Source organism: Punctularia strigosozonata (genome assembly GCF_000264995.1).
Source record: "Punctularia strigosozonata HHB-11173 SS5 unplaced genomic scaffold PUNSTscaffold_2, whole genome shotgun sequence".
NCBI lineage: Eukaryota > Fungi > Basidiomycota > Agaricomycetes > Corticiales > Punctulariaceae > Punctularia > Punctularia strigosozonata.
The window spans coordinates 2033214-2052837 of NW_006767434.1; the positions used below are offsets into that span (position 1 = coordinate 2033214).

At 53.3% G+C, this 19624-nt stretch overlaps 3 protein-coding genes across 3 annotated transcripts; 1 reads left to right on the top strand and 2 right to left on the bottom strand.

The window, feature by feature from the left end:
- Window positions 1–124: 124 nt before the first annotated feature.
- On the bottom strand, window positions 125–7733 carry PUNSTDRAFT_50018 (multidrug resistance-associated ABC transporter). Its single transcript, XM_007380286.1, has 35 exons — window positions 7430–7733; window positions 6975–7366; window positions 6435–6922; window positions 6298–6380; window positions 6056–6245; window positions 5956–6006; window positions 5872–5902; window positions 5688–5817; window positions 5502–5619; window positions 5384–5453; window positions 4994–5322; window positions 4746–4937; window positions 4472–4693; window positions 3906–4422; window positions 3780–3852; window positions 3715–3727; window positions 3626–3661; window positions 3537–3575; window positions 3391–3483; window positions 3194–3337; window positions 3132–3139; window positions 3046–3082; window positions 2834–2986; window positions 2638–2780; window positions 2574–2585; window positions 2484–2516; window positions 2300–2431; window positions 2164–2248; window positions 1985–2113; window positions 1858–1931; window positions 1593–1802; window positions 1525–1535; window positions 1424–1468; window positions 460–1368; window positions 125–400 (listed from the first exon to the last, which is right to left on the bottom strand). Exons 1-34 carry the CDS (start codon window positions 7652–7654, stop codon window positions 1140–1142), a joined length of 4737 nt encoding a protein of 1578 aa, XP_007380348.1. The 5' UTR covers window positions 7655–7733; the 3' UTR covers window positions 125–400; window positions 460–1139.
- Window positions 7734–11588: 3855 nt separating this feature from the next.
- On the top strand, window positions 11589–15836 carry PUNSTDRAFT_141385 (OPT-domain-containing protein). Its single transcript, XM_007380287.1, has 31 exons — window positions 11589–11713; window positions 11776–11892; window positions 11947–11983; window positions 12047–12150; window positions 12199–12308; window positions 12363–12518; window positions 12575–12623; window positions 12680–12697; window positions 12759–12779; window positions 12832–12889; window positions 12947–12992; window positions 13052–13124; window positions 13181–13272; window positions 13335–13352; window positions 13403–13563; window positions 13612–13631; window positions 13682–13723; window positions 13786–13835; window positions 13890–13994; window positions 14053–14090; window positions 14143–14179; window positions 14229–14362; window positions 14413–14658; window positions 14709–14743; window positions 14795–14864; window positions 14920–15011; window positions 15065–15173; window positions 15226–15338; window positions 15390–15523; window positions 15578–15642; window positions 15701–15836. The coding sequence occupies exons 1-31, from the start codon at window positions 11612–11614 to the stop codon at window positions 15778–15780; spliced, it is 2532 nt and encodes an 843-aa protein (XP_007380349.1). The 5' UTR covers window positions 11589–11611; the 3' UTR covers window positions 15781–15836.
- Window positions 15837–16521: 685 nt separating this feature from the next.
- On the bottom strand, window positions 16522–19493 carry PUNSTDRAFT_141386 (MFS general substrate transporter; the record flags this gene model as incomplete). Its single annotated transcript, XM_007380288.1, has 14 exons — window positions 16522–16883; window positions 16938–16980; window positions 17032–17083; window positions 17139–17291; window positions 17342–18208; window positions 18255–18371; window positions 18424–18651; window positions 18711–18847; window positions 18899–18976; window positions 19035–19054; window positions 19112–19146; window positions 19190–19206; window positions 19258–19296; window positions 19356–19493. Coding segments are annotated over 14 exons (2099 nt in total), but the record flags the coding sequence as incomplete, so codon positions are not given.
- Window positions 19494–19624: the final 131 nt, after the last annotated feature.

The following is a 19624-nucleotide window of genomic DNA, read 5'->3' on the forward strand; positions in this document are numbered from 1 at the left end:
GGGCTACGAAGCGAGAGCACCGCCACGCCGACGCGACGTCATGGCAGCGGGGCACGGCGCGGGGTTCTGGCACAACGCCCAAGCTTCGCGGCGAACGCTCGCTCGGTGCCGGTGCCGGCTTCAGCTGACCGCCATGGTCATCAGCGCGCGCCCAGCGTTCTGGCGACCGCCCCGCTCTGATGCGTATCGGATGACGTCGGGGGCCGCACCGGACGCCCCGACCTCTGCTCTTGCAGCCCGCCAAGAGCGTCGCTCATGAGAGAACCCGAACCCAGTCCGCGCCAGTGCTAGTACTTATACGCGCCCTACCGCGCCCCGATCGCGTCCACATTATTCTCGCCATCAAATCACCCAACAGTTGGAAATGGTCCATGTGCGATCGCAGAATCGTCCGAGGATGGTACGTCCAACACCATTCTGAACCCTGCTCTCCGCTCCAGTCTGACGACAGTCTTGCAGGCGCAGGCAGTGAAGGGAATCGACTATGCTTACGCCCCACGGGCGGCCACAGATGATGCAGGCTCAACGCGTCTCGCGACCCCCGCATCCTGGCGCTCTTCTCTGCGCGAACCGGAGGCACCTACGTCGCTAGACCGTGCAGCCGCTCGGGTATCCTCAGCCGAGCACCATCGGTCGTCCAACCGGGGCAGCGGCGAGTATCCCGAAGAGCCTGCGCGGGTCGCTCTACACCCCTCCGCACCTCTCCCCCCGGGGCTCGCAAAGACGTCCACCGACCCGGTCACCCCGGGAAGGTGGAGCGTCGTCGCCACTCCCGGCATCGGCACCGGCGTATCGCCAAGTGCATACTCCCGTCGCGATCCTGGCGGCGTCAGCTCGGCCCCCTCGACTCAATCGGTTCTCCCACTGAACTCGGCAGGCAACATGGGCAAGGCCATGTTTGATTACGACGCACTGCCTCCGGGCTTCGTCCCCACTCGGTTTTACCCTGGCGCCTCGTATTTTCAGAGGTCTCGTGCGCCTTCCCCCGACACCGGGAGATCACCGAACCCTGCCACGAGCGAAACCTCAGCCGGAGGTCCGAGTCTATCCTCCCGCACAGTTCGAGGTTGATTGTATGTAGTGAGATATTAGAAGACAGTAAATATCTATATTTAGCTCTAATAACGGATGGCCATCTATTATGCCCTTTTCGACGCCGATTCGTGTGCCAGCTTTCTCAGGACGGAGAACTCTTCCTTGCCGGTAGCCTTGCACAGTGCATAGAACTTGGAGTTCCTGTCGGCGAGCAGTTCGCCCGGGTTGGCGAACTCGACGATCTTCCCCGCGTCGAGCACCATGACGCGGTCGTAGTCGATCACCGTCCTCAGACGGTGAGCGATGGTGAGTATCGTCGATTGCCGGAATTCGCTGTGTACAAGGTTGATCAGCGGGGGCCAACGAATCGCGACGCACGCGAGCTTACTGTCGGATGGTCTTGCCAATGAGCTCATCGGTCGCGTAGTCCACACTGCGGGGCGTGTCAGTATGTATGCGATGCTGCTCGTCGATTCGACGCATCATTACCTTGCAGTCGCCTGGACGGGGAATTCATGAGCATCGCATGAACGTAACGGAGTGAGTTCAGCGCTCACCTCATCCATGACCAGCACCTTCGATCTCTTGAGGATCGCGCGAGCCATGCAGAGCAGCTGCTTCTCTCCGGTTGAGAAGTTTTCGCCGCCCTCGGAGACGGGAGAGTCCAGATTCCGGAACACGTTCACGTTGATCGTCTCAGGCATTTCCACTTGTGCGGCGTCATCCTCCTCGGAGGGGATGAGATGCACCCTACGCAGGGCCTCGAACTATGTCGACGCGATGTCGTTAGTTAATGCCCTAGGGCAGCAGAGTCAGACGTACGATCTCAGCATCCTGATATTCGCCAAAGACGTCGAGGGTAGACCGCACAGTCCCGCTCAAGATGGTGGGGTCCTCTGCCATGAAGGGTTCAGCGGGGCCATCACAGTGGCAAGAGGTGGCGGCGTACGAGGGATGATGGTCAGACGACTGCGCAAGTCTGTGAGACCGATCTTGGAAGTATCCACGCCGTCAATCAGGATACGCCCTTCGGAGGCCTCCACAAAGCGGAACAGAGACATCGCGAGCGTCGATTTTCCTATGCGCCACTCAATATTGGCAGGGCAAGGCACAAGGCGGACTACGCACCAGATCCGGTCCGACCTAAGATGCCGACCTTCTCGCTCGGTTTGATGGTGAAGGACACTCCGTGTATCACGGGAGGCAATTCCGGCTGTTCAACGTCAGTATACCGTGATTGCCGAAGATCCTGGCAGACCCTCACCGCATATCGGATCACAAGATCCTCGCAAACAATTTCACCCTCAGAAGGCCATGAGGCTGGTGGACGAGGTTCCAAGAATTCAGGAGCCTCTCTCGGAAGCTCGGAGTACTCTTTGACACGCTCAAGCGAGACCTATCCAGGATCTGAGTCCTGACGACGAATTGACGAGGCAAAGACCACCGACCATTGATTGTTCAAGACCAACGAAACTGAACACCTAGCACGAAGCAAATGGTTAGCCTTACGCAGACGAGTGTCGAGACCAAATTAGTACCAGGAACGTCAGCTAGAAAACCGGCATCAGAGGACATTCAACCACACAAAGAGACAAAGCTTACGATCCAAACCATGCTCGAGGACATCGAGAGCGTGAAGCCAGCCAGGGATGCATCAACCCCGGAACGGAGGATCATGGAGACCGCGATGAGGCCGACCACGAAATTTGAAATCTGGCCCAATCGCACATCCAGCCAACGGATCGCTGCCGACACTGTGAGCCCGCTGCTAGATGCGATGTCATCCGATGAAGCTTACTGCACTGTTGCCAGTAATACGGGTTCGAGTTCGTATCTACGGAACGCAACATATCGGCCATGAACTTGGTCGATGCACCGAATGCTCGGATGACCGGTACACCGGAGATAGTCTCTCCGTAGATTGAAAGGACTGGCGAACGGGAGACACTGTCTGCAGGAACGCTGTCATATCAGAGGCCGGTAAAGGACTGCGATTGTGCGCCCTCTTACCGAGCCGACGCATATCACGAGCTGTTTGAGCATAGACCTAGATGATGAGTTAAGTTTGAGAGTATGGGAAACTCGGTTGACCGTACGTTGGAAACTACGTCAAACAGTCAGAGATACTCCAGTGCAGAAAGCTTCATTGTAAACTCACCCTTGACATATACGAGCCCCAGCGCAAGGAAAGGTATGATGAACATAATTCCCCCGACGTAGCAGACGATGATGAAGACAACGGTCATGTCCAAGCCCATAAACACACTTCTACCGAACTGCTCGGCCATTTGACTGTCAATGACTGTATGATGCATTTCAGTAACTAGCTACCACAGCACGCTGGAATAACGTCACCTTCGAAGTCTTTACCGAAGCGGTTGAGCAATCGACCCTTAGATACCGTGTCGTGGAACCGGATAGGAGCGAACAAGACAGTTTCCAACAAGTCTGGAATAATGTCAGCATTCGAGTCGTTGAAGCATAAGTGGCTGATCGCTCACTTTTGTACAATCTCTTGGAGGCACGGATGGAACCGGAGACTACAAGAAAGACTCAAAAAGTGCATGGCAGCGTAAATCACGGCACTCACAGAACATGTAGGACCGGAAGAGTGGAGTCACCAAACCTACGCCATTGAGTTAGCCTGGTCTACCCTGAAAGCGATATTGCTGCCAATACCCAAAAACCTGATCTGTTGCTCATGGAGTCAGGGAATGCGATTCATAGGCATTGTCAGGACATACCACCGCGTAGACAGAAATGTAAAACATCGGGCTCTTCGTGTTTCCCGATGACAGAGAAGCGCCAGACCAGATCCTATCCACAGGTCAAACAAGGCAAATCAGGAGAAGCCACGAGGCGCGGCTTACTTCAACCATCCATTTTCGAGGAGGGGTCCCGCGGCGGCAACCAGAAGCGCGATGATCGTAAACGCCCAATGCACTGAACCCCCGCAAGACTTGATGAAGAGCGTCCAGATGGCTGCACTGACGCGCCCGGTAGCTCTCGCTTCATCTTCAACAAGCTTTCGCGGTGACTTCGTCTTCTCAGGATTTGCGTTCGATTCAGTCGTGGACACGGCGGTTTCAGAGCTGGCATCGGTGGCGGTCTTCCTATCATCATGCCCTGCATCCTCGGGAACCATAAGGACCTCGTCATCTTCGATGTTTGCCGCCCCGGATTGCATCAACGTATCGATGAGGCCGGAAGATTGGAATCCTTCGCGACTTCCGGAGAATTGAACGGACCCGTTATCGAGGGCGACAATATATTTGGCACCGACAGAGCATAACTGGACATGATGGGACACGAGGATCACCGTTCTTCCGCGCATCAGTTCACCTTTCAGGCAGTTGTCGTAGATATACCCAGCAGTATGAGCGTCCACTGTTCAATATTAGCAACTACTAAGCATGCTGAGCACAATCTTGCATACCAGCAGACAGGACGTCATCCAAGAGAACGGTTGAAGCTCGGGAATAGACGGCACGAGCAAGCGAAACTCGGGCTTTCTGCCCGCCACTCAAGCCTATACCCTGTTCACCGATTTCGGACTGGTCGCCATCCTCGAGAATCGCGAAGTCATTGAGCAATGCGCAAGCTTCAATGGTTTTGTTGTACCGTTCTTCGACATATGGAAGGTCAAAAAGGATATTGTCTGTGGAACTTTCAGCCCCTCGCACGCGGATAGTAAGGACAGAAGCTCGTACCTCGGATGGACGCATTTCTGAGCCACGCGATTTGAGGTACGTATGCTGAGATACCCTCGACTATCCAGTCGTCCTCACTCGCGGAGCTCTTCGCAAAGTCCGCGATAGCGTCAGGCCGGGATCTGGGACACGTAACTTGTCCGGCCAACAGTTCGGCTTCGCCGAGGAGGGCGAGAAGCATGAGCGTTTTACCTGCCGCAATTCTAGCTCAGGAGGTGAACGAAATTGGGACGAGTAGCACCGCATACCGGATCCAAGCTTGCCGCATATCAGGGTGAGTTCTCCTTTGGGGAAATCGAGGGTCACGTCCGAGAGGACGAAATTGCGTCTCGGAGTAGACGCAGCCGACGAGGCCTGGGAGCTTCCAGTACGCTTGTCTTGTGGCCAAGTGACCGTCGCGTTTCTGAAGGCAACCGGGTACTCTCCACCCTTAGAATGCGTGATCTCGGCGCCGTCAAGATACCGCTCCATGCGTCGCAAGGAGACGAATGCTTGCAACACTTTGATGACCGTTTCTGGCACGTTGTTGAGTGCATAACGCAACTCCGCGAAGACGGCAATTGCGGTGAAGGCCACGCTGTTCACGTGGAATGTGTGGTTAAGATTGAACCATGATCAGATCATTATCCAGGACTGACCTCGGCGCCAGGGGCTCTCCTCGGACCACGGCAAAGTGGTAGAAGGAGATGAGGGTGATCATGATGGGCGCTGTTACGGTACTAAGATATGATCATCTGAATGGTGCTGTGCGCTCACCTGAGTCCCAAATGGCGTTGAGGCACACCTCGATCGCGAACGTCATCTTTTGCCAGTACAATTCGCGGTCACGGATCTTCATAACGCGCTGCTCGAAGTTACGTTCCCAGGCCATGAACTAGATAACGTGTGGATCAAACGACCATGCTGAGTACAGGACAAAAAGGACGAGAACGGTTGAGTTACCTTGAGCATGCGAATCGCACCCAAGACTTCATTCATCAGCGAAACACGTTCGTCCCGCGTCTTCATCAGGTTTTCCTGGGCGCGCGAAATTAGATTGCCGGCGAAGTGGTTCATTGGCACAGTGAAGATGCTGCAGCCACGCAATCAGCACAAATAAGTTCCTTGCAGTTAAAACGGCCTTTACGCGACTGCTAGCCCGACGAAGCATGACGACCCTGAGGAGCAGTCCTTGTCAGCGCTCGAATTGTAGTCTCAACAGCAATACTACCTAGGATGTTGTAAAGCAGGGCTGTCGCCACACTGATCTCAACAGGGCAATCTGCAGAGCGACGTCAACCGTGATTGCTGAAGAAGGTGAACAGACGCACTGATAACACTGAACATGTATATGGGGAAGTTAGCCACGCGATCCACGTCGGTGGTGATCAGCGTCATGACCTGAGCCTTGCTCGAGAACGCTTCCTTCTCGTCCTTCTTAGCCGCTTTAGCCTCGCCTTCGCCTTCTTCTTGTTCCTGGGAAGCTTCTGAAGAAGATGCGATATCTTTGCGAGCGAGTGTCTGCCAGGCAAAAGTTAGATACGAATAAAAGGTAGCACAATCATCCGCGTGCCTTCGCAAACAAGATGGAGTTAAGCTCAATGCGTATTCGAACTTGCAGCGTCATTTGGGCAAAATAGATGACCTGGTCAAACACTGGGAGGAAAACCACGTCAAAACGAGGAGACAATGAAACACGGACGAACGTACGCAAAGACGCAGCGACGGTTGACATGATCATCCCTACCACAAACACCCAAGCCCATTGGATATTCCTCGCCTCAGGGGCCATTTCCAAATGCTGAACGAGCAACTTGAGGAAGTACTTGGGGGCGTAGTACAAGGCCGAGACGATCACGGTCACGACCACTTCGCCCGCCAACGGCTGCCAATTGACCCTGAGCAATCTCCAAGCCATACCAAACCCAGAGCCTGGCCGGGCAACGCGCAAGTTGACAGTTTTCATCGCGTGCCGCATTGTGGTGAAGAGAACGGAAGCTCGGCTCGCCGACGGGACGACTGGGAAGTCGGCGATATTGAGAGTTTCGAGTTGGGCTCCCAGGCGCACGACGGGTGTGGCATAGGAGAAGGTGATGAGGTCAAAGATAGAGCAGCGAAGGACCCCGACGACGTTCTCTTTCCTGGGGTTCGTCCTCGCTGAAATCGTCTTTGGAGCATAAATGAGTTCGAGTGGCAGGCTGTAGAGCGATCAGATTCCGTTCCGTACGCCTAAAACAGAAGGAAACTTGCTGAAGGCGAGGGCCCCGAGGAGTGGTGATGGCAATTGCAGTAGCCACAACATATAACACCAGTCTTGAGTACCATAGGCGAGCCGTAGGTTTGCCATGGGGGTATGTGTCCTCGAACGGTGCGGATGGGATCAACGCGCTGAGTCCGAGCAAAGTAGCTGTTGCGCTGGTCAAGATGGAGAGGTGCACCGTAGTTTTTGAGTGAGTCGACACCGTGTTTTGCCATAACCAACGCAACGACAAGATGCAGAGGTACAATGAGAGGCTTGCATGCAATGTTTGAACCAAGATCTGCGTCGGAGCTCGGGCCTGACGCGTCCAATGCAGGAATATGCCGTTGATGCCCAGGATGGAAATAAGGATTGCGAATAACAATAATTTGCGCATCTTCGTCTGCCCGTCCCAAAGAGTCAGCATTGATACTTACACTGCGACGCTCGCAAACTATGGACTCACCCATTTCCAGAATTTCTCTTCGTCCAGAGGCTCTCCGTCCACCAGGTCACCAGGCTTCAACATCTTGAACGGATCATTCTCCGACTCATCCAAACTCCCGTCGCCGGCTGGAAGCTGAACTTTTCCTGTTCTGGCGGACCGGATGGACTGCGCGACATAGTAAACGAAACTGCACGCTCCGCAAGCGGCCAGAGTGTAACCGAATTGCAGTTCGTACGCCGGCATGGCGAATCACCACCGGACTAGATACCACGCAGAGTCACCGAATCGAGCGCGACGGGTTCAGAACTCGGGCAGTGTTCGGGGTTCTATAGTCGTAGTTGATGTTCAAGACTTAACGCGTAAGCGAGGTGACTCTCGCTGACTCGCCATTCGGGAGCGCAGTCGCGTACCGCGCGGTCCACTTGACTCCTGAATTTGACCGCACCCCTGTCTGTACATAAGTATCCCCGTTCGATCGGTGGCGATGTCAACGACAGGTTTGCAAAATATCCTTCTTCTGGTTGGCCCAGTGCCAATACTTGGAGATCACAGCACATACGCCGAAGTGGTAGCAGGAAGCCTTGTCGACTTGGTACATGCTACGATCGCCCCACCATACCAAGACGCCTGTTTACAATAACAGACAACGCATGCTCTCCTAATAATAGGCCTAGCTCCTCCTGGCGGAGTTTCTGGTGGGTCTGATACGGATTCACTCCATGTTCCTCGATCGCCATGCTCGGGTCAACCTGGCGACCTTAACATTTCTTAGTCGACCTTGCAAGCAACGACTGGCCTACGCTGCGAATGTGAAGATGAATGTGCACACTGATTCGGGTGACGCAGCACACAACCCCTTCAACCTGGTTGACATCCACACCTTCAGGCACCCGCGTCCTCGAGTAAGCGTGAGTCCGTCCGTTATCCATTACGTCAACTCCGTCCGTTTCTGGCTCGATGCTGGCTCGATGACTGGTAGAGCGACATGTCTTCTGACAATGGGACGACACGCTGATGATCTTGCAGGCCAATTGGGCACAAAAGCAACACCCTGAAGAGCTGGCTGCAGCCGGAATACAGTCTACGGTGTCCTACCTTTCTCGGCGTCGCGGGTACTGTGAGCGCCGTAGTGCTTGCTACTGAGTCGGATCCCGTCGGTCCATTGGGCAGTCATCACCCTCTGGGTGGAAATGCAGGGAACACCTTCGGAACGTAGACGCGTCCGGATATACGTGGGGCGTATGGACCGCTGCCGCCGGGGGCATCCTCCTATGTATAGATGGTGACGGTCACATGGGCTTTAAATTTAGTGTATGCCCATGGGATTCTCCCTTCGCTATCAAGCTTTCAACCACAGGATACCGGCAGCTTCCCTTGGACTCACCCCGCGGACAGCGCTTCCAGTTGATTGCGACGATTGCCCAAAGAAATACGGCGGGCTCAACTTGTTAGTGGCGAATGTGGAAAGGCTGACTAATGCATTCGATGCTTATGATCACACTACAGGCCAGTTTTCCGACATCAAAACGTTACGGTCGCGATCTGCAAAATTTAGGCAGAATACGAGCTTGTCGTGATGAAAGAGGCGGAGAAGATATCTGATCACGCTGTGTCGATGTGATTTCAAAGGCCGAATGTAGCGTCTCCGAGACGCCAGCGAAACCTGCCGCGGTTCACATCGGTCATACCGGGCGTCCTACGTAACCAGTTTCGTTTGTCCGTTCTCGATTTACCCGAAGCACAAAGTTTTTGGACGCACTGTTCTTCAGTGTCCGTGACGAATGATACCGGTTGATGAAGTCCAGCGCTTGTAGTACAAGCCGCTTGCCAGCTGCTCACGCGGAGCAATACGCACCACTCTGTGAATAACTCTTGCTAGCCATTAGACTGAGCGCATGTGTTCGCAGCTAGGTGACGCCGAGAACACCGGCCGACGCTTGAGGCGAAACTGAGGCATTCCCGCTCTGTTGCCTTTCTCATCTTTGTTGAATATCATACGTCTGGCCCAGAAACACACCGCTTCAGCACAATTGAAGTCTAAACAAATTTCACCACATTACTCATACACTTCCCAGGCCTTCCTGTCCTCTTGTCTTGTGAGCGTTCCGCACAGGTACGCTATTTCTGATGCGCAGTTGTACTCTTTTGCTTTCTCCCACCCCTATCATATAGCTGGCTATCCCGGGGAAAACCGCAGCTGCAGGGGTTCGGGCCAGCACGACCGGCCGTCGTAAAGTACGCCACAAGCACACGTAGCGCTGCGGCCAGGGCATATCTTCCACAATTCCTTCAGATAAATCCACGCGCCGATAACACTCTGAGCACTCTTCGATTTATATGCAACGGATATGGCCTGTAACGGATCAAACTACAGACGCCGCACCCTTCATCACACGGACTTGAAATGCTTACAACAGTCGCAGCGGCATCTCCGCGAGTTACTGGGGGTTTCACCGACAGCGGACTTGATGACGCACCCGCACAACACCGGACTTCTATTCAATCAGAGAAACTGAGGCTCTTCTGTTTGGAAGACACCGAAAAAAGCTCATGACTATACCATCTGGCATCTTACTACATAGTACTCAAACGTAGAGTATAATGCAGCTGGTACTAGGGAGATGGGTCACATGATAAGCCTGCTGCCGTCCTTGCTGCGCTCAGGATGAGTCGCGTTCGCCGTTTGATATTATGTACCGACCTTCGCGGCTTAGCTTCCTACTTCACCAACATCTGAATGACTACGAGGATGACCGTCTCGTCATATACTAGGCAGATGCCGACTAACACGCCCAATCCTTCGCGCTGAAAACGACATACTATTACTGCAGCTCGCTGTCAAATGACGCGTATATTTCCCACTCTATTGAAACCCGCACGCGAGAAACTGCCCGTATCCTTAGGGGGTTGAGCGTACGGCTCGTGTTTACTTATCATGAGGCGTTTCGCCATGCTATGCCATGCTATTTCTGTGCGGGCTCGCGAATCAAGATGTCGCAGAATTGGCTGCTAGTGAGATTCCCATCTGATACGGGTCGCTTCTATTTCGGTCCCGTCGGTGGTCCTGCTCCGATTCTCAACGGAAACCGGCCGGATGTCCTCGGCACTTTGGGGTGGCACGAGCTTGTCGTACGTGCTTGGAGGGTTGTGTCCGGTTCACGCATCAGATGGTTCATCGACGAAGATGGCTGAGATCATTTGTACAATGGGTGCGTGGAATTTCGCTCCGCGCTTTACTATCTTCTCATCGGCCTCTTATCCCATTGCTGGGTCTTCAAGCCTAATCTGATGTTTTGCGTAGCTGGCATTGACAGGCATCAACCAGGCGCGAACAGGGACAGGCGCATCCCGACATTGTTTTGAAAACTCTCAGTTTACCCCTCAGATGCTGGACAGCACGAGGCGTCGTCACACAGCACTGCATCGCCAAAACTCTAGGCGAGGTATCATCTGCTATCATGGACCGGACTCATCAACAATGGCGAGATGGAGTACCAAGGGGTGAGCAACAGCACGTCAGGTGCCAAGCTCCGTTAATGGTTTTGGCTATGGCTACAGCGCGAGATCCAAACCAGAGAGATACACGCGACCATATGGTTGCACAGCCACATATCCCCAACTTGAGCACGGAAGTACACCTTATCTCCCGCATTCACCTGCCATCCCGTGGACTGCTCGCGGACTGGACAGCGTCATCATACATCCTACGATGCCAAACGGACATGTCGGCGGGTCCCCTACACCGCACACGGTGATGCAAGACTTGTTTCGTTGATTCACACGGCCTGAGAGCGTTATTCTCAAGTCGTTCTCGGGGCAGTTCACAGAGCTGTCCAGGTCATTCGAATTGTACTCGCGTGCTTGATGGCCCTAGGGATCTCCTTCCCCAATAGGTACGAGAATCCCGACTGCCTTGCCCAGCTTCCGCGCAAAAAGCGTTATTCTTGGCCTTCTTCCGCTCGCCTTATCGAAGGCATCCGCATGCTCCCACATGTTTCTCCACAAACACCGGTGTTTGTGTGCCCTTAGGCCTGTTCTGGGTGCCTTGGGACCGCCTTGGCGAGATTATCTCTTGTGAGCGGTGCTCATTGAGAAGTCGTATAAAACGTCGTGGTTTCTCATCCCAGTGGTTCTTCAGGCCCTCCGAGCAGCTCTTGCTTTGGTCCTCGCTCGACCACCTCTCGTTGCCTTGGTCCTGAGATGTCTGCGATTGACGAGAAGAAGGGGCTCGACGGCCCTGAGCTACTGAGAAACAATTCGGGCTCCTTCAGCGACGAGAAGGGTGGCTTTGGCCCCGATGTCGTATGTTAACCATCCGCTGTAGTCAGCTCAAATCGTTGCTTATAATTTCTCTCTCATTTGAGGCTGTATTGGAGTCCGATATGCAAGCGGTTGGCCAAGATGTCGAAGAGGCCATTGCTGCAGCTCGTAACATGACTCAAGAGGAGGTCGAGGATATCATACAACAAATTGTTCGGGATGTGAGTTCGTACATGCTAGTATTCCTGTGACACTGCTTATCGGACCTATGATAGCATAACCACGATCCGAACTTTCCCTCAAGGGTCCTCGGTATGTGCTCACCAACCCAATGATTTCGACAAAACAGTACTAACACACCGCTGTATCGATTAGCGAGCGCCCGTCGTTTCTTGGAGGATCCTAGTGTCCGAGAGGATCCGGTCGAGTATCATAAGCTTTTCGAGGAGCTCAAAGTTGAAGCAGCGCTGATCAAGATCGTACGTAGTCCCAAAGCCGTCGAGAGATGCGCTCATGATACGTTATAGAACTCCCCTTACGCCGAGGTGCGCGCTGTAGTGGACAACCATGATGACCCCACTATGCCGTCGAGCACGTTCCGCGCGTGGTTCATTGGCCTGATCTACGTCGGTGTTGGGTAAGGGCACTTGGTTAACCGTGCCGCTCTTTTCGCTGATGTATATGTAATCAGAGCATTCATCAATCAATTTTTCTCCATTCGCCAGCCCGGCATCGGCGTTGGGTCTAATGTTGCTCAGCTCCTTGCCTATCCCGCCGGCAGGCTATTGGAGGCGATCTTGCCTACGAAGAAATTCACGCTATTTGGACAGGAGATGAGCCTCAACCCGTTGGTCGCGTCATTTGATTTATGCGATGCTGATAAGACTGACAAAACCCCTTTAGTGGGCCATTCAATTTGAAGGAACACATGGTCATCACGATCATGGCGAACGTAAGCGACATCACCCCGAGCATCCCAGACATATCCGACTGACTGGCGTAAACCAGGTTGGGTTTTCGGCTCCGGTAAGATCTCGCGACTGTAATGTTGTTATGCGCAGTTAATCATACGCATGGCCGCCCAAAGTACACGAATAACGTCATCTTTGTGAGTAATCTCTCGCTACTGATGGCATCGACCATTGAGGCCGTATGTGAAGGTGCAATTCATCCCGCGTTTCTTCAACCAATCCTGGGCAAGCAATTTCGGGTACCAGAGTAAGCACTGATTTAGCACTTGCTTCCCGAGAAATCGGCTTAAGGATGAACGTGCAGTTCTTGTTGGGCTTTCGACCAATTTCATCGGCTATGGGCTTGCGGGGTGCGTATGCCGCCTATTCAGTTTATGAGCTACACTCTTACCGCTGCCGCATCTGTTAGTTTAACGCGGAGATTCCTGGTATATCCAGCGGCCGCCATTTGGCCCCAGAATCTGGCGACTATTGCGCTTAACGTCAGTCGTCATCCCATCTTCTCATGTGGGATGGCGCAATTCAACCTTGTGTTCAGAGAGCCTTCCACAGCGGTCGGAACGAGGTGGCGCACGGCTGGAAAGTTAGCCGCATGCGTTACTTCCTCTATTGCTTCGTCGGCATGTTTGTGTGAGCATAGACAGCATTTACTGATAGGTTGCACTCCGTTGATATGATACGTTTTCCATCAGTTACTTCTGGTTCCCCAAGTTTGTCCCGCCATCTCGCGCATGCAGATCACTCTCAAACTCGGCTATAGCTACATCTTCCAGGCGCTTTCTTACTTTAATTGGATCACTTGGATCGCTCCCCAGAATGTCAGCCTCGCCGCCATTTCCGGTAGCGTTAACGGACTTGGCCTTAATCCGCTGCCGTCATTCGATTGGAATTACATTACAGTCGGAGGGGACCCGATCATCAGTCAGTTTTTCCCTCGGTATTGTGACATGAAATTGAAACAACTCACAGATCCCTTTTTCGTCATACTTGTGAGACGCAATTGAACGTTATGACATGGATATCACTGACGATAGCTCAGAACGCTTTTATTGGCACTGCAATCACGTTACCCATCATTGCGGTCAGTAAAGTTGTGGGACCTTTCAGTGTTTGCTCTGAGCGCATTGTATCACGTCCCACCAGGCCATCTGGTACACGAACGTGTTTAATACTGCTTATCTTCCCATCAACAGGTAAGCCTGTGCCATAACCCACGGAAAAGTAGCCATGTTGATGGTCGCGATCAGTAACGGTGTCTTTGACAACACTGGCTCTCGCTACAATGTTTCGCTGACGGTGAACGATGACGCACTCTTTGACGAAGAATCATATATGCAGTACTCTCCTGCGTAGTGAGTGCCTGCATGTTACCACAATTACCTGGCGTCTCAACCCACCGCCCCTGAATAGCCTGGCCGCGGGGAACATCCTTCTCTATGGTATCTTCTGTGCGTCGCTAATGTTTACGCTGTTCACAATCGTGGCTTACATCTGCCGCAGTCGCCGTTTACACGGCTACCATCAGTCACGCTATTCTGTAGGTGATCGCGAACCTAAAGGGCGACAGCATACTGATCAAATTCTAGCTACCACCGCCACGAGATCGCCAGCGGTTTTCGGAGCCTTCTCAGTCGCAGGTCATATCATGAAACCAACAAGGATGTGCACAGCCGCCTCATGACCGCTTACAAGGAAGTACCTGAGCTCTGGTACTTCGGACGTAAGTGACGGTGCCGCTCGTTGCTCAAATGTTGCTGATATCGCAGACAGTTCTTGTCTCTGCCATTGCTGTCGGTGCCGCTGGAGTCGGTGCATTCCCCACACATACGACTCCGGCTGTCGTTCTTTACGGCGTCTTTCTAGCGCTTATTTTCTGCATCCCTATCGGTATCATCACCTCCGTCACGAATGTCCAGGTCACTCTCAACGTCTTAGCTGAATTCCTCGGTGGTTTGTGGTTCCCTGGTAATGCCGCGGCCATGAACTACTTCAAGTCCTATGGTTACGTTACTACCGGTACCGTCGCACTACGTCACGTTAAGCCATGCTGCTGATCATGTTCTCAGCGCATACCATCAGCTTCGCACAAGATTTGAAGTTGGTGAGCAGGAACAGCGTGCTGTCCCGGAACCGTCGTCTAACTTTCCGTTAGGCCCACTATATGAAAATCCCTCAGCGTGTCACCTTCGCAGCACAGTCTATAGCTACCCTTGTGTCAACTTGTAGGATCATTTCAATTCTCACCCGAAGCCTCGAACCCTAACTCGCGACCCGCAGTCGTATGCGTCGGAATTCTGAACTTCCAAATGACGCAGATCAACGACGTGTGCTCTCCCACTCAGCCTGATCACTTCACTTGCCCTGGAATAGTGCGTCGCTGTCTCGATCAGATGTGCCGTTGGGTATACTTACAGATTCTTAGAACACGTTCTTCACTGCATCTGTGCTTTGGGGCACGCTCGGGCCCCGACGTATGTTCGGTACAGGCCGCATCTACAACGGTCTCATCTGGTGCTTCCTGATTGGGTTCAGTACGTGTGCAAGGAATGCAATTTATCGACCCACTAAACACCATATATCCAGTCTTGCCGTTCATCTTCTATTTTGCTGCAAAAAGGTGGAAAATCTTCGAGCTTGTGCACCTTCCCGTCATCCTCGTTGGCGGTCTGATTTGGGCGCCCTTCAACATGGCCAACGTGAGTAATCGTTCGATGACCGGCAACTGTCTATGCTGATATATGTTTTAGGTCTGGCCTGCGATTCCTATTGCTTGGTTGTTCAACGTCTACATCAAGCGCAGGTATCTCGCTTGGTGGGGCAAGTACAGCTACATCACGACCACCGCGTTCTCTTGCGCCATCGCGATCTCCGCCATTGTGATGTTAGTACTCGTAGTAACAGGTTGTTATGCTGCATTCTGATCGCTTTGCTGCAGGTTCTTCGCGCTTCAGTGGCCCAACGTCGTCATTAACTGGTCGGGGAACAACAGGCCTTTTGAAGGTGAATTATCGTCCATGAACAAGCCTTTGGACGTATATTGATCACTAAACCCACGTAGGTTGTGATGGCATTGGCTGTCCTCTGAAACCGATTCCAGAGCAGGGCTTCTTTGGTCCAGGCCCCGGAGAGTTCCATTGATCTGTTGATGCAGAATACTAGTTCTATCTTTTCTCGAGCTCTTGTATCGTCCATTTATTTGTAAGACTACGTACGTGAATGACGCGTGTATTCAGAATGGCAACGAATGTATATAACGACTTTCTACGTTCGGTCTACGTCGATTTCGAACAGAGTCGATCGCGCGAGGTCAGACAGTCGTTTCGGCACAGGAGTCGCGTCGAATCTTAGCCCGGCGTCCTAACCTTCACGACGTTCTCTCGTCCGGACCATCCATATGAACAGCATCACTCTTGCACGCGTGAGTCAGAGCCCAATACAATCCGTATGCGCGAATGCGTTCAAGGATCGCCATAGCAGGACAATTTGCTTGCGCCGCATCGAACTAGATATCCTCGGGCCGCTGGTGTTATTCTACAAACCTTTAACGACCTGTCGTTCGGTAAGGAAGTATCGGAGGAGTAGCATCGCATCTAAGACTCTAAACAGCTCAAAAATGGCGAAATCTCGAGGTTATTGATATACCAGCTTGCCTGAGATGCGCGTTCAAAGGAAGCCGACCTGAATCAGTGAGACACTTTCCCCGGGTCGTAAAGCTTGGCGCGTTCTGATTGCAGTCGCAGACAGAGACATCGTATGTCGTCCCCTGTGCCCTGTCAGAAACCATCTCCACGGCATGGTATGTATTGTCATTCTTGCTTGTTCGCCCCTACCTGTTTGACGAGGTGCTTCCACTAGGCTGCTGCAGGCTTTCCAGGCTTTGGGAAGTCCGGGCTCCCTGTTTTTGGCGATTAACGCCGACGATTCATCGACCGTGTACTACAAAATCAGCGAGGGTATCGTGAAACCACCGGTCTAATCTATACCTCGACTCTCTGGGGTTGTACGAATCTGTTGCTCGTAGTACACCGGCCACTCCAACCCAGTATCGGGAATTGTTCTAGACTATCTAATGCATGATACTGGGTCCGCCAAGATCAGTTCCGGCGTCATCGCTTTCCGGAGGATCCAGCAGAACCACACACACTCCCGCCGCCAAGAACGTAGCTATTGATACATAGACCGGCAAGGCATCGTCGATTGCCAGAAGTGCCCCACCCAGCATAGGGGCGATCATCCCTCCGCTGTGCCGGATTAGCATAGAACAAATCATGCGACGAGTCACGCAAGACACCCACATTCGCGATAAAGCTGAAGCTATCCCACACGCAGTGCCACGAACTCAACGAAGTTTCAGTGTCAAGACGGTCGGGACGACATTCATGCGCTTACCTTCGGTGCCGAATATCTCGGGAGTCCATCCGTATAGCACCGCCCACATTGTCTGTCCCCGCGTCAGACTAATTGTTTGCGCGGGACAGCAGATAGTGTGTTCTTACAGTAACGCTCAAGCTGATAGCCATGGTCGTCACCCGGACCGCCCACGCGCTCTGAACCATGATGAACACAGCGCAGAAGAAGCCCGTGATGAACGTGCTTCCTGCAAGCGACCACCGTCGCCCAAGCCGACTTTCCACCATCCATGCGCCCAACTGCATGGCTCATTAGCTCACACAAACATTGAGATATATACGAAACTCACAATAGCTCCTGGACAGCCGCCTATCGTGAATATCATGACATCCCAGAGACTCTCCTGCAGAGATTTCGGCCGCGTTAAGTCGGCCGCGCCTTTGGTTTCCAACAGTTTCGGCAGGAACACGTTGAACATCGTATAAGCCAATGCCATAAAACCCCACGCCAGCCATACCAGAATGGTCGTCCACCACCACTCCGGAGCCAACACGAGCGATACCCTGTCAAGCCACGCCAACAACGGCCTTCGTACCACATCCGGCAGCTTCCACCCAACGCGCTTCTCCACCTCGTAATACGATGAACGCGAGACCATCGAGGACCGCCTTCGCATTCTGCTTCTCGTGTGAGGCGGGTGCGTACGTCTGGCTGCAGTCGGCGAACTCATCACGGATGCTGTGCGTGTATGCTCATCCCGGGGCATTTCTAGCGAGTCTGTGATGGCGAAGGATGTGCTGCCCTCCGTCCGTGCATGGGTATGCAGTGCAGGCGCGGGCGGTTCTTCCTGAACTGGAGTTGCGAAGACATGGGTACTCAATGGAGTATCAGAGTCCGACGTTGAGTCGTACCGCGTGGCGTTTGCAGATGGGTTAAGCAGGTCACTGCTTCGCTGTGCGGCGAGATGCCGGGGGCCGTGCTGAGGCGTATGAGCTGCCGTCTCACCCAAATCAGAGGGATCTAGTATAGTCTGGGCGTCCATAGAAGGCCTGGTGGAAGGGGGCTGCTGAGCAGATGCTGGAACAGCGGCAGAGGTGTCTGGAAGTCTACGAAGGCTTTCGTCCAGGAATGGAGTAGCCTCTTCGATCCGGCCAGAAGCGTTGACAGGGCGATCACAGACGTCTCTGATGTCAATCGAAAGCTCGGAACCGTTGAACTGCATACATCAGGCGAACGTCTCCAATGGTGCGAGAGCAGCTCACTCGTGATATCATCTGTAGCGACTCGAGCGCCTCTTGATGTCGTCCGGCAGTGACCAGGTACCGTGGTGACTCATGTATTCTGAAGAAAGCGACGCGGGCGAGGAACATGCATAAAGTCTGCGTAGTCGTGATCAGACATGATGAATGACAACGGGGCACAAGCACCTACCAAGACTCCCAACACGCCCAGCAGATACTTCCAGCCGGTATTCTGAACGTTAACGTCGCAAGGGAGGGAAGGTTCACCCGTGCAGGCACGACCCGGGATGGCGAGGAGGGCGACACCTGCCGCCACGACGGAGCCGATGGAGAAGAAAACGGACAACGCAGTAAGGAGATACTGCCGTCCTTTGGGGACATTTTCCAGGAACAAGGTGCCATCTGTGGGCATAGAACCCTGACCAGAGCGCAAGATGAATATCAACGATCGGAATACTGCAGGAATCAATCACTTACCCCGACCGCACTGCCCAGGAGAAACAAGGTGATGCAGAGCTGGAGAAAGGATGTGGTGAGTCCGCTCAAGATGCCGAACAGAGCTGTGAGGCAGAGAGTTGCGTTGAATGCGGTCGTACGACCCATCGAATCAGAACCTGGCCGAGTTGAGCGTCTGTGTAACATGCAAGACGTGTGAGGAAACCTACAAGCACCCCAGCCAACGGCTCCGACCATCATTCCAGCGAACATGGAGGAAGAGAGCGAGCCGATCATGTTGTCCGATACTTGGCGGCCCGTGTTCGTCAGCGTGGCGGGGACTACGGTGTTCTGCATATGACACACCGTCATAGTGCCGTTGTACCCTAAGAAATGCGATTCAGTCCGAAAAGTAAGGTGACTGCAACGGTCGGTGATCTTACCTTGGCAAAACTATGGCAATAGCTTCGAGCCACATCTGATTTCGTTCAGAGACAATTCAATGGGAAACGGTAACTGACATTATCCGCTAACCACCCTGAAAAGATCATGAGCAGGAGAGCGAGAAGTAGCGAAGCAATGATCACACCTAAACCACATAGTGACAGCAGAATCCATTGGTAGTTTCCTGCATGGGCGTTCGTGTCAGTTCCAATCATATAACTTGGGGGCAAACGATGGACGCACCCATTCCAATGCGATCTATCGTCCTGTCCAACGGTGTACGGAGATCGAACGCGTCTGGGGCGCGGTTCTGGCCTTCGAGTCCCTCGGCGTCGTAACCATCCTCGTCCGCGCCGTCGGGCACGCTGAAGTAGCTCATCCTGCGGTAGTCGGTCCAAAGACCAGAAAGGCGGGGTGTAACTGACGCCATTGATCCATAAGCCGGGGAGATTTTGCGTGCTTAGACTCGTCGCTTGATAAGCCAAACCCGTTCTCCTTGCGGTTCACTGACA